The sequence below is a fragment of the Sinocyclocheilus rhinocerous genome, unplaced genomic scaffold, assembly GCF_001515625.1.
Source record: "Sinocyclocheilus rhinocerous isolate Xijiao unplaced genomic scaffold, SAMN03320098_v1.1 scaffold480, whole genome shotgun sequence".
Lineage (NCBI taxonomy): Eukaryota > Metazoa > Chordata > Actinopteri > Cypriniformes > Cyprinidae > Sinocyclocheilus > Sinocyclocheilus rhinocerous.
This window is the reverse complement of record NW_015655401.1, coordinates 170,341-183,196: the sequence shown is the minus strand read 5'-3', so window position 1 is coordinate 183,196 and position 12,856 is coordinate 170,341. Positions and strand designations below refer to the sequence as shown.

Genomic DNA, 12,856 nt, shown 5'->3' with positions numbered 1-12,856 from the left:
TTATTTTTTGTGCTATGTTTCTTTTAATGACAAGCAGTGCCATCTGTTGATAATGCAAAGGATGCATTTGGAATAGCATACTACATACTAGAAACTGCATACTATTCTTACTATTTCTGCCATATATTTCTATTGCAAAAATAATAAGAATTGTATGGAAGTATGAATTCGAAGTGTTAACTGTCTGTTAACTGAGGAAATATGCATTATGGGACACATTTTGAGCATTCTTTAAAGCTTACAGTCATTATCTCTTCCTTCGGCTTATCCTGCAGGCAAGAACGATATATTTGGAGAGCCCATTAATTTATATGCACGTCCTGGAAAGTCAAGGTCTGATGTGAGAGCACTGACGTACTGTGACCTGCATAAAATCCACAGAGATGATATAGTGGAGGTCTTGGACATGTATCCAGAGTTCTCAGACTACTTCTGGAGCAATCTGGAGATCACCTTTAACTTGAGAGATGTAAGCTCGCACATGTCTGTGTAACTTTAATAGTACATAAAGACAAATGTTCAAAAACACACTCATTTGGTTATCTTCTGAACAGACTAACACTAAAGCTGGGTCAATGAGCAGTGACCCTGACGATTCTGACCATGGCTGTCTTGACCATCACACACGAAGAGCAAAGCTTTTCTTCAAGTCCAAAAGAAACTCTATCCCACAAGGTAAGAGCAAACACTGTGTGAAAGCTTCTTTCAGATTCTTGAATCTTATTTCTACTGCAATTCCTCTTAGTAGCAGATACAGAGAAGACGGAAGAAAAACTCAATAGGACGACTTTCAGAACACAGAATTTAAGCAAGCAGCACAAGGACAGACAAGCTGCTCATCGGGACTCAGACATTTTTGCCTCCCAGTCCAGCAGTGATGAAGAGGAAGAGACTCTGCAGTCCACTGCAATAGTAGACTGCTCTCAGAGCCATTTCACTAGTATCAGCAATGCTAACAGTGACAAGAACCACAACAGCAGTAACTCTTTTAATGCACTGTCAGGTAGGATTCTGAAAATGTGAGCTTTTGTGACTAATCTCTTTCCTGTTAAAACTGGCTTACTGTCTAATTTACAGTAGGTGTACTGTATTATATAAGTGTTATGTATTAGCTCACCTACCTGAAAGAAGTGGACTAAGACAAAATAGAAGAAAAAAAAATAGTTCAGCCAAAAACTTAAGTTGTCATCATTTACTCGCCCTCATGTCATTCCAAACCCATAAGACTTTCCTTCATCCTTGAAACATAAATGAAGATATTTTTTTGCTGAACCCTGAGAGATTTTGTCCCTCCATTGAAACTCCATTACTCAAAACTTTGATGCTTCATTAAAAGATCATAAAAGAAATCCATATGAATTGAGTGGTCCAAGTTTTCTGAAGAGACATTGTATTGATGAATAGAATTAAAAGCTTTTATTCACATAACACATATTGCTCATCAAATATGGTAAACAAGAAGCTCAAATATGCTTGCGTGACACAAGAACAAACATCATTGGTTCTCGCATTTCAAGCAAGCATGTTTGAGCTTCCGTTTTGCCATATTTTATGTGCTGTATGTATGTGTTGATCAATGTTTTTATGTGAATAAAAATCTAATTAAATCTGTTTATAAAATGATTGTGTCTCTTCAGGAGACTTGTTTTAAACTGCTTGATTCATGTGGATTTATCAAATATCAAAGTATCAAAGTTTTGGGTAATTGAACTTTCAGTGGAGGAACATAAATCTTTCAAGGTTCATTAAAATATATTTTTGTGTTTCGCAGATGAATGAAATTCTAATGGATTTGGAACAACTTGAGGGTGAGGAAATTATGACTACATTTTCTTCTTCTTTTTTTTTTTTGGCTGAGCTAAGCCTTTAAAGGATACATTCAGGGGGGAAAAAATTAAAATTTACTCACACTTATGTTGTTCCAAACCTGTATAAGCTTCTCTCTTCTGTGAAAAACAAAATAACAAAGGTAGTGGTCATTCTTGGTCTAAAAGTTTTGAAGGTTTCAAGCTTCCAAAAGGATGCAGAAGCACCACACAAATATGTGACACTGGACCGCCCATACAATGTTTTTTTGGCTATTGCTAAAAATATACCCCAGCGACTTAAGACTGGTTTTGTGGTCCAGGGTCACATATTGTAAAAACATTGCTAATGTAGCCCATACAGCTCATATCTATGACTATAAGTCATTATTCACTGATAATCTTCCAAACTAGTGAGCTGTTAACCATTACAGCCAGATCATTGAGTCAGTGAGAATTCAAGAACCGGATATGATTCATGAATGAATCATTCAGGCTGGTTATATGAACTGAACAAACAGATTAATTCATTCAAACAGACATCGCTACTTCTCTCCTGAACTCTCAAGTGGATGCCATGATTTTCATTGTATACCAACTTAAATTTCTATCGGTTTTTCACACAAAGCTATTGTATGACTCCAGAAGACTCATGGTGCTTGATGCTCCAATGAAAAAAAGTCATCAGGATATTCTTTAAAAATTCATACAGGTTTGGAACGACATGGTTGTGTATAAATATAATGACCAAATGGTCACTTTTGGGTGAACTCTTCCCTTGCAGTGAATGCATAATTTTGACATTACCCTTCTCTTAAATTAGGAGCTCTTTCGGGGGTTTCTAACATCTTCAGCTTTTGGGGGGACAGTGGTGGCCATCAGTACCAGGAAGTACCCAGCCACAGTATGTCTTTACCCTCATCTTCAGTGCCCTCCAATACTGTCCTGCACAGTGTTACCCATCGTCATTGCACTGAGGTAGAGAATAGACTGGAAATGATGCAGAGACAGCTCCACAGGTGAGATCCCGCTACAGTACTGTTGTTATCTTGGCATCCTTTACTCTTTATCCATATACTTTGAGCTGTGTTTGTTGTCTTGTTTCTTTCAAAGATTGGAGAAGCGCATGTCAACAGACATGGGGGCCATAATGCACTTGCTTCAGAGGCAGATGGTGCTGGTTCCACCGGCCTACAGCTCTGTGACATCCCCTATAGAAGCATCTTCAAATCCACCCAAACCAGGCCAGAAACTGGTCCATCCTGTCAACCTTTTGGAGACAGAAACGCCAGCCATTCTCTCTGAGGTATTTCACAAACTTTCAAATTACAGTCATCAATTTGTATTGAATCTCATACGAGTCTTTAAATCTTTCTCTTGGATTTTTCCCAGATACTTGATCCCCATGAATTTGCTGACAGTCCCATAAAGTCCAGTGAAAGTCTGTCAGGGGCAATGGAGCTCCAGCTCTTGGACTCTTCCTTACAGCCCTCCTCTGAGACTCCTTCTGGGTCTTATTCTGAAAGATGGCCATGTAGCATGGGCCACAATGACCCTGATTGTCTTACAGCACACACTGACCAGCAACAAATAGTCATAGCTGATCAAGGTAGTTCTAGTTTTTTGGATGCAGAGCCTATTGGAACTGTTCACCATCCACAAGCTGGACTGAGGTTAGATTTGGAGTGTTCAAGACGCCTATCATTGCCAGTGCAACATCATGTAGAGGATGATTCCTCAATCCAAAAACGACATGGCTCTAATCCTGGGTGTTAAGATTGAAACTTTTGTTCAGCATGTCAGTGGAAAACAATGCATACATCCTGACTGACCGCAACAATGTTGGCAGGATGTTTTGAAGACCTTCTACTTCAGGTTCATATTAATTACCTCAGAAAGTCTAACATAGAGGCATCATTAATGTCCCTGTAGATTGGTACATTTGTGTTAGCTGGTCTAACAATGCTTGTTGTTTTTACCTGCCTCTCACTGAAAATGTTCAATTTTACGAAAGTGTTCACTTGTTATTTTGAGGTGTAAATGTAATGATTTATATTAGCATATCAGTTTTTTAACAGTGTGGTTTTGTGTTGAATTGATGATTGTTTGTTTGGAAGTCTTGGACAATCTGTAGCAATACACTGTAAAGTCTACAGAGTATGATTTATTAGTGTTTAAATGGACATTTGGAAACTTCAAATCTCAGGTGGACGAACCCCAAGCTCATCTCTAGTAGCTAAAATACCTCAGAGTGAGTGATTCCAGGGAATAATGGTTAATCCTTCTGAATAACATGCCAGTAGTTTACATGACTGAAAGCATTGTTTATATCTTTCAGGCCATCCACTGTAAAGATTTTCCTTTGAGAATAAGTTATTACTCTAAATATATAATCATCAGTTTGGCCATAGGGTCAAAACGTGTTAAATGTGATTTAGACAGATTATGACTAAAATCCATTTTGATCATAATCCATATCACTAGTACAATTAGTGTTGAAATATACATATATATATAAAACATATATGATCAGTTGGCACTGGTTCATGCCAAACACATCCAGTAATAAGCCATACTATAAATGTGCTAGAAAGATATTTATAGGGAATGTGGTATATAGAAAGGGTATAGCTTGGAATGTGCATATGTATTATAACATCCTAAGTAGGAATATTTATTGTTAGCTTACTATAAACTGATTATTGTGCAGATTTTATCTCTTAATAACTGATAATCACATTCACACCAAATAAATTAATTAATATAATTCATCAGTCTTTTGAAGTTTATGAAACATGTCTCGCCTGACTGAATGAGAACCACCACCATTTCCTTGTGTTTCTCTGGTGTCAAAAATAATGTTTTTCTTTTTCTATGTCACCACCTCTGCAATGCTGCTGCCAGTGAAAACGCCAATGAAATTCATTTTGCAAGGCTTTGATATTTATGTCAGTGGATTCAATCTATAGAGCTAGAGGGGGAAAGCTCTGCCCAATTTCCACAGGACTGCTAAATTAAAACAGGAAGTTGGTGTGTGTCTAAATATGATATGTATCCTTCTGCTCATTGCTACCTCTTGTTTTGCTCCCAACTATAACTGTCCTTTGAAATATCTTTTCAGCATCAAATAACTATGAATATAAGAAATTGCTTTATAAGTAAATTATAATTGGATATACTTAAGCCAGAATGTAGACCAATCAAAAAGATGGAAATCTTTGACAGACAGAAAAAAGGCCCACCTAAACTGTCAATATGTATTTAAGACCACTATAGCATATATAAAAAGAAGGAAAATTCATTGAACTGTTCATGCAAGCATAGCTCCTGAAAGGAAACACAGGTTCAGTGTAATAGGAAACCAGCAGAAAGAGAAACACCCACTTACAAAAATAAAGGGAGTCCTGCACTAAGCCTATTATTGTTATATTTTTATAGTAACGCTACTTAATCATGTTCTAGAACCGGATAAACAACACAATAGAGGAATTCCGTTCTTCCACAACACTTGATGCTCTTTTAAACTCGCAGCCTATTTTTATAAGGGTGTCATAAATGTATGAGGTTACATTCAGGGGATTTTCAAATGCATTTTCGCATGAAGAACTGGAAACTACAAGGGTATCACGTCTCACATCGGACAGTCTGATGTTCCTCGATACAATGTAATCTAGTCAGATGCCCAAACAGATCTATTCAATGCCAATTCAGCGCGCCGTTGCTGATGTATTGATTGGCGAATCTCCCTGCCTCTCATCTGTCATCAACATGCCCATTGTGTCCATTAGCTGTCCATCAATACTGGTGGGGTACTCGTGTAACAACCTAGAAGATGCTCAATTCCAAGAGCAGCATGGTGTATAGCGGCTCGAAAAGGGAACGTGTACAATTTGCCTGAATTGTGATTGGTCGAGGGGGATAAGGGGCGGGGCGTCTTCCTGCGATCACAGAGGCGCACTGTACGAGAGGGCGGATCTGACTGCACATCGGCCAACACTACAGCGTACTGAATTTTAAAAACAACAACAACGGGTAAGTGCACTTTGACATTGTGATTAGCGCTCACATTATACAATAGGAAATACAATCAAGGCGCGTGCATTAAAAAAAGCCTACGCGTAAAGAAGACAAAAATTGTTAACGAATCGGCGTGCACGCGGAGATTGTGATGCAGTCGCAGTCTCTGCTTGACAGGCGTTAGTTATTGTTATATGCACGCGAGATACTCATGCGATGTAAATAAAGGGTGTCCACGACTCAACGCTCTTTCGTTTCCAAACGTTCACAAACATGTCGACCTGCCGAGATTTCTTTGTTTGGGCACTGCCGCAGTTTGGATGCTCAGGACAGGTGTCCTCCGCAGCAAACCTCTATTGAAAACTACTGTAGTTACATAATTTAAGTAGTGCCACATATTGCTTTACCATTGTGGGATGATGAAATCGTGCGAGGTTCCTTATAAAGGACGTTTTAAGCTTTACACCCCATATAAACTGCAAGAGAGCGACGCGACAAACCAGAACGCGTCTGTTATAATAAACGAAGCTGGTTTGATTGTAATAAGCGCGTTGTAGTTTGTCGCATCGCATTGTTTTCATTCATACTGGCACGTAGCGTGTTTAGTGTCTCTGTGCGTTGCGTCTCTGCAGTGCTCCTCTTCAACATGCCTCATGGACATGCGTCATACTGTAAAATGCAATCGAAATGGAACAAACGATCAGAAACCGACTCATTGTGGGTCATGCATGGATGTCTGGGACTGTGGGAGAGGTGCATATGTGTTATGAAACATAACTATTCCCTCGTGGCCTCTTTTTCTCGTTTGATATTCCGAATTGTTGCACTATAGAGGGGCAACAACACTCTGACCACACCCCCCTTAAGTCTTATTCCTGATTCATTGCACATTATTTCTTCTTCTTTACACTGTGACTGGCTGTTTCTTTGCATACAGGTCATGAACAAATGTCAGTGGTGTTTATTAAGTTAAAGCTGGCATGAAGGACAAGGAGGTGCCCCCTTTTGAGTCTGCATTCTTGTCTGTATTTTATTATTTTTGCATGTAGGGTGAGGTCAGTAAAAGTGGGGTATCGGGTAAACTGTGAGTAATATGTTCAATATGTTTTTTTATATTCTTTTAAATATCAGGAGACAATTAAATATAGCAGTGATTAATACCACAGAGGTTGTCATTCTGCAAATGTTTTCATTTGCCTGGTATCATCATAGTGGGTGTGATCGTGCTTTAACATGTAAATGATCTCAGGAAGCACATAAAAAATCCACTGGTAGATGAGAATGTTCCTCTAACAAAAGCCTGTATAAATAATATAAAATCAATCTAAAGTATTACTGTGTATTTTAATTGATGATTTGGTTTTGCAAAACAATCTATATTTTCTTGGTAATCTTTAAACCCATTCTGATGGATCATGATCATTAATCTTCATACTTTTCATCATCATTTCAAATCTAAATATTTCATGATAGCCTAATTGTAGCTGTGCTGTTGTTATATTATGTTACATCTGATGGTAGCTGGTTTTGTACAGTTTCGAACTAGACCAAATTGGGGTCTAGATCAAGCTAGACCTTGATAAAGCTGCTTAGTGCTGGTAGACAATGTCAGACTGGTAACAACCCAGCTGTCATGCTCCAAAAAGCAGATTGGACACTTTAAACTGATATTACATGTTTTTTTCCAGCAGGGATATAGACCTTCATTTGACAAAACTAGGAATACAAAACCTTTTTCTGTGCTCCATCATGAACATGAAAATCATCATACAAATCTTTTTTTTTTCTTCAAAAATAATTACTGCTTTATAATTCAGTAAAATAAATCAATTTAAAAAAGTTTTACGTAAATATAGGGTGAACCAGCAGTGCCATCATATGTTGCTGGCAAAGGGAAGCTCTGTAAGATGGCAAGATGACATGCTGTTTTCTGGACTGCTGTGATTCTGGGGTGTCAGGTCAGGGCCTGCCGGCCTGTTGTGAAGCCCTACGTCCCGTCATACATAATCTTCATTCCCCTCACTGATGGCCTCTGACTCTAATCCACAGACCCCCCCCCTTTCGCAGTTGTGCTGTGACCATGGGCAGGATGTTTATAAGGGGGAGCAATAGCACTCTTCCCATTTTAGGACAGTGATGCAAGCTGAGGGTGAGAAATATACAAGATCATATTTTGTAACAAAAATATCAGGTTGGCTGATAATAATGAAACACAAACAATCTAACGGATAGCAGTTTGACATTTGAAGGTGCCTTATTTTTGGATGCCTCATTTTTACTCAGAATAACTAAGAGACAGACAGAGAATGGTAGTGGCACAGATACATAAATCCTGCCACAATGAGTGGCAGCCAGTAACCGCATGCTCAGTGGCTTCGGCACACAATGGAACACATTAAGCCAGACTCCCATCCCACGTTCTGTGTGCATTCACACAGGAATGGATGGAATACAGCGTTTACACAGCTTCACAAATGGTTGCCAAATGCCAGTGCTCAAAAACTCTTGTGAGTTCGCCATTCTCTTTTAAACCGCACGAGGACAGAGCGTGCCCTTCTGTCAGACTCTGTTTAGATTTTGGACCATTTGGCTTGAGCAACATTTGAAGAGACACATCTGGTCCATTGTTGAATCTCTACATTTACACAAATTTATGCTGTCGCTCAAACAATTTAAATTTAAAAATTCACATGAATTTAAGAATGTCTCCCCAATAGTCCACCCAAAATTAACATTATATTTACTCACCCTCATGTTGTTCCAAACCTGTATGCATTTCTTTCTTCTGTGGGGCCTTAAATAATACATTTTGAGGAACAGTGTGAACCCAGCATAGAAGACCACTGACTGTCATTTTATAGACAAAAAAATATTTCTCAAACTATCTTCATGTTCCACAGGAGAAAGAAAGTCATACAGGTTTGGAATTACATAAGGGTAATTTTTGGGTGGAGTATTCCACAAGTGTGTCAAACCTGACGATCATGTTCTCCTGCATGATTTGAGATGATTCAAAGAGCATCTTGTGCTTCAGTGGAAGAAGATCATCTGACTGTCTGTACAAAGAATCAAATGATCAGTGTCACACATTTACTTGATTAGTGACCTAAAATAGTGCAGAATCTTTAATATTTTCTCTTAATTTAAATTGATTGGTAACCATGGGTCATTTCACTTTAGAAATATAACTTTTTTCTAATGGTCAAGAATTAAGACAAGAAGTTTCTTTAATATAGCCTCATGTGTTAAATATAGTCTCAGGCTTTTGGACCACACTGTACTTACATACACGCATACACCCACCCACAGTGTTCAGGCCTCTTGAATCAAACAAATGATTTAAGTGAACAAGAGTGTCCCTCCAAAACAGAGAGTGATGGCACTCTGTGAGATGCCACTTTGTGCCAGGGCTGGTGACATCACGCAAGGCACAGAGAAAAACTGCTGAATCACAGCAGGACACAGAGCCGTGTTAGAGTCAGAGCAGTAAAAGTGCAGAGATGTACCTGTGTCTCATTTGCCACAGTCTGATGAGTAAGCCTTAGGATACCACACCATATGACCTGCCATATGACATGTTTTTTCCTCTCTGAAAAAAATAGAGTTCGGCTTTAATAATACAGTAGTGTTTTGTTAACCAAATCTAAAACTTAATGAAGATCATTTTTGGTAATTGAAATAAAGCTGAAATAAAACAAAATAAAAAGTAAATATTATATGAAACACTTCATCTAAAACATAAACGGAAATTATATTACCTTGGAAACTAACTGAAATTAACTATTATCAACTAAATATTATTAACTGAATATATTTATGAATATTTAGTCAGATTAATTCAATATTTTTAACTTTAAAATGACTACAACTGAGATAAAATAAAATAATTTTAATCTAAATGGAAATTAAAAATGACAAAGAAATGTTACAGAATTACTAAAAACCTAAACTGAAATTAACATGAAAACCGATCATATCAAAATAAAAGCTAATTGAAAATATTCATGAATACTATAATTGTATATAAACAATAATAATAAAAAACTGATAAGCAAACCAGATCAGAATTTGTTTTAAGATCATTGATGAAAATATGCCCACATATATGATTTATCCACAAAACTGAAGGGGATGATATAGAAAGATTTCTGTATGAAGTCATTTTAGGGATTATAGCAGTCAAGCTTTGTTTTGCCAAATGTTTTGTTCATACGGTCGAATGTTACTGTACGTCAGTGTGTGCTGCTGTACAGTAACAGCTGATTACAGTAAGTGTTTTGGGCTGATTTTGTGATGTCTACAGGAGATTCAGTCCGGCTGATAAATACGAGGGGGAATCACACTATCTCTAATCCCTTCATTTTTTTTGGGACCAGCTAGGCCTCTTACCATCCATCAGGATATCAACAGAATTACATTTTACATCCATCTACATACAGGGGGATGGGAAAGACAAGGAGAGGGAGAAGGAAATGCAAAGATGAAGCTGTGGATAAGTAATAAAAGTGAATAGGATATTTTAATCCCATGTTTAGCTTTGAACGGACTTGCATAATCATATTAATGTCTATACTGGATAGATCAAATCCGTTGTGGAGATTTGTTTGGCCCATAATTCATTTGCCCCCCGCTGTCAAAATGCACGATGGCTTGATTTGGTTCTTGATGGTTTGTATGTTCGTCACGCAACAGTGTTGCTGCTTTTTGGACCTTTGTTGAACAGGACAGTGTGTAATTGTGTTAATCTGGGTTCTCTGAATGTGGATAGTGTGACAGCTAGAGAAACAATGAGACAGTTAAACTCGTGCCTTGGGTAGTGCACAATGACAAGCTCGCTCTCTCTGTCCCTTTCTTTCTCTCATTATCCTTTTCTGAGTTTCCTCCTTTATTTTCCCTCAATGACACTGTTTATAGGCATAAAACATATTGTTTTTGTGTTCACATGCTCGTAGTGTACAATTGTGTCACATATGTTTTATAGAAGCATTTTCTCTCGTGTTCTGCCGTTAAAAGGAAATCATCAATTTAACCTTTCAAAGAGTGACAGCTGTACATTTGGCATTCAGCCACATCCTTCAAAATAGCTGCTGATCTTAATATGTGGTGCACAGGCACATGATCAGATTTGTCTAGGTCTGAACATCTGGCCATATTTATGTGTTGTAAGCCTTCATACGAGAAATCTTTGAGTGTATGACCCCTCTGAGTGTACCCTAAATTGCTCATTGATTTGAAGATATGTAAAAAAATAAAAAAAAAAGTCCATTCAATTTTTATTGCAGGATTATCTAGGGCAAGATATATAGAGAGTATGTATGTACATGCCCTTTCAGCTGCATTACATTTTAATTGGGTTCATGCCTGCTTTGTTTTCACTGATCGCCTTCACTTTTTTTTTTCTACAGGAGGATGGACTTCAGTTTACGTGATGCCTTCACAGATGGGGCACCTAAGGCGACCCAGGACAGCCTGCTGAAGAGGGATTTTGTGGCCGGGTTGGAGGCACAGACCTATGATGATAAAGTGGGCGAGACCGTAGGGAAGTCAGACTACCGCCCCCTTCTGGATGGACTGGATGGCAAAAGAGAAAGTACGTGTTTTTGAATATGAAGTTTTCCCGTAACTGAAAATGTACTCATCTTAATGTTATTCAGTAACAAAATGTTTTAATCAAACACAAAAGGATATTTATTGTTCAAGTATATTTAATGTCCAAGCAGCTTTTTTTTCATACAACAAGCTTCCAAATGGATAAAAAACACCATAAAAGTATAGTATTTGTGACATTTGTACATTTAGAATATGTTACAGAAATTTCAGATAAGTGCTGTTCTTTTGAACTTTTTATTCATCAAAGAAACAAAATGTATCATGCTTTCCACAAAAATATTAAGCAGCACAACTGTTTGTAACATTAATAAGAATATTTTTTTTTTTCTTGAGCACCAAATCAGCATATTAGAATGATTTCTGAAGGATCATGTGACACTGAAGATTGGAGTAATGATGCTGAAAATTTACAGGAATAATAAAGAAATTAAAATAATTAATAAATTAAATAATTAATGAATTATATTTTGAAATATATTTTTAAAAGAAAACAGTTTTTTTTACTGCAAATAAATGTAGCCTTGGTGTTTTTTTTCTTTCAAAAACCTACAAAAATTGACCTCAAACTTTGAACATTAGTGTATTTTTTGCTGCTTTTTTTGTTGCAGATATGTTGATTATATTGTGTAGTACAATGCAACATCAGGAACAGCCTGTTCTCTTTCACTTTTGTAATTTACTGTCTTCCTTTTGCATTGGACGGTAATCTGGGGCTGGTTGCATAAAAAGGTTTAGACTAGTCTTAAAAGTTATTCATCTAATTTTTTTTCTTTAAGACTGGTCAAAAACATTCGGTTACATAAAAACTTGAATCCAAAAAACAAGACTGATTACCCCTTGGCTAACTGCTAGTTGGTCAGACTAGTTCTTAAGATACTGTGTTAACATAGAGGCTAAGTTTATGCAACTGGCCCCTGATGTATCTAATCTGAAGTAGATGCTTTTTGTGGTTGTTTATTTGTGTTTCTCTCTTCTCTATCCGCCACAAAGTATAATGGCAAGTGGCAGAAGCACATTTTATTCCTGTCCTCTAGTTTCACATCCTGTTCACGTTGGTTTTATGAGAAAAAACTCATTGATATTCCAAGGTATTTTGGGTTGCTTTTATGCTTGTTTGTTTAGGACATACGCCTGATCATGGTTGGCAACATCTCAGATCTAAGAATTTCCCCTAAGATTTTTTTTCCCGCCTCAAACTGTGATATCTTCTGCCAAGAACCCATCCGAGTGATCTCTAGGTTCGGTTAAGCGAACATCATCCTTCCTCCTGGGTTACAAACATCACAACTATTTATTCTTAAATGTGTTTTTTATTTGCTGAGGCACATTTTCACAGTTTAATCACCTGGTATGCATGAAAGCGCTAATAGTGTCTAGGCTACTGAATAATCTGTTCCCTTTCAGTCGGTCACTCTCGACGTGAC

At 37.5% G+C, this 12,856-nt stretch overlaps 2 protein-coding genes across 5 annotated transcripts in view; both read left to right on the top strand.

Moving 5' to 3' along the window:
- LOC107718079 (potassium voltage-gated channel subfamily H member 6-like) overlaps window positions 1–4,546 on the top strand; it is a 39,485-nt gene extending 34,939 nt beyond the window's left edge. For 2 of the 3 annotated variants that reach the window (XM_016525024.1, XM_016525026.1), the window contains 6 exons: window positions 276–469; window positions 555–675; window positions 746–1,003; window positions 2,629–2,824; window positions 2,919–3,111; window positions 3,198–4,546. In XM_016525024.1, the coding sequence (XP_016380510.1) occupies window positions 276–469; window positions 555–675; window positions 746–1,003; window positions 2,629–2,824; window positions 2,919–3,111; window positions 3,198–3,581 (1,346 nt within the window). In that variant the 3' untranslated portion in view covers window positions 3,582–4,546. The remainder of the gene's footprint in view (window positions 1–275; window positions 470–554; window positions 676–745; window positions 1,004–2,628; window positions 2,825–2,918; window positions 3,112–3,197) is intronic. The other variant, XM_016525025.1, reaches the window with a different exon arrangement.
- Window positions 4,547–5,740: 1,194 nt separating this feature from the next.
- The window catches only part of map4l (microtubule associated protein 4 like), a 36,270-nt gene continuing 29,154 nt past the window's right edge, over window positions 5,741–12,856 (top strand). For both annotated transcript variants that reach the window (XM_016525022.1, XM_016525023.1), the window contains exons 1-2: window positions 5,741–5,837; window positions 11,228–11,412. In XM_016525022.1, coding sequence (XP_016380508.1) covers window positions 11,232–11,412 — 181 coding nt within the window. In that variant the 5' untranslated portion in view covers window positions 5,741–5,837; window positions 11,228–11,231. The remainder of the gene's footprint in view (window positions 5,838–11,227; window positions 11,413–12,856) is intronic.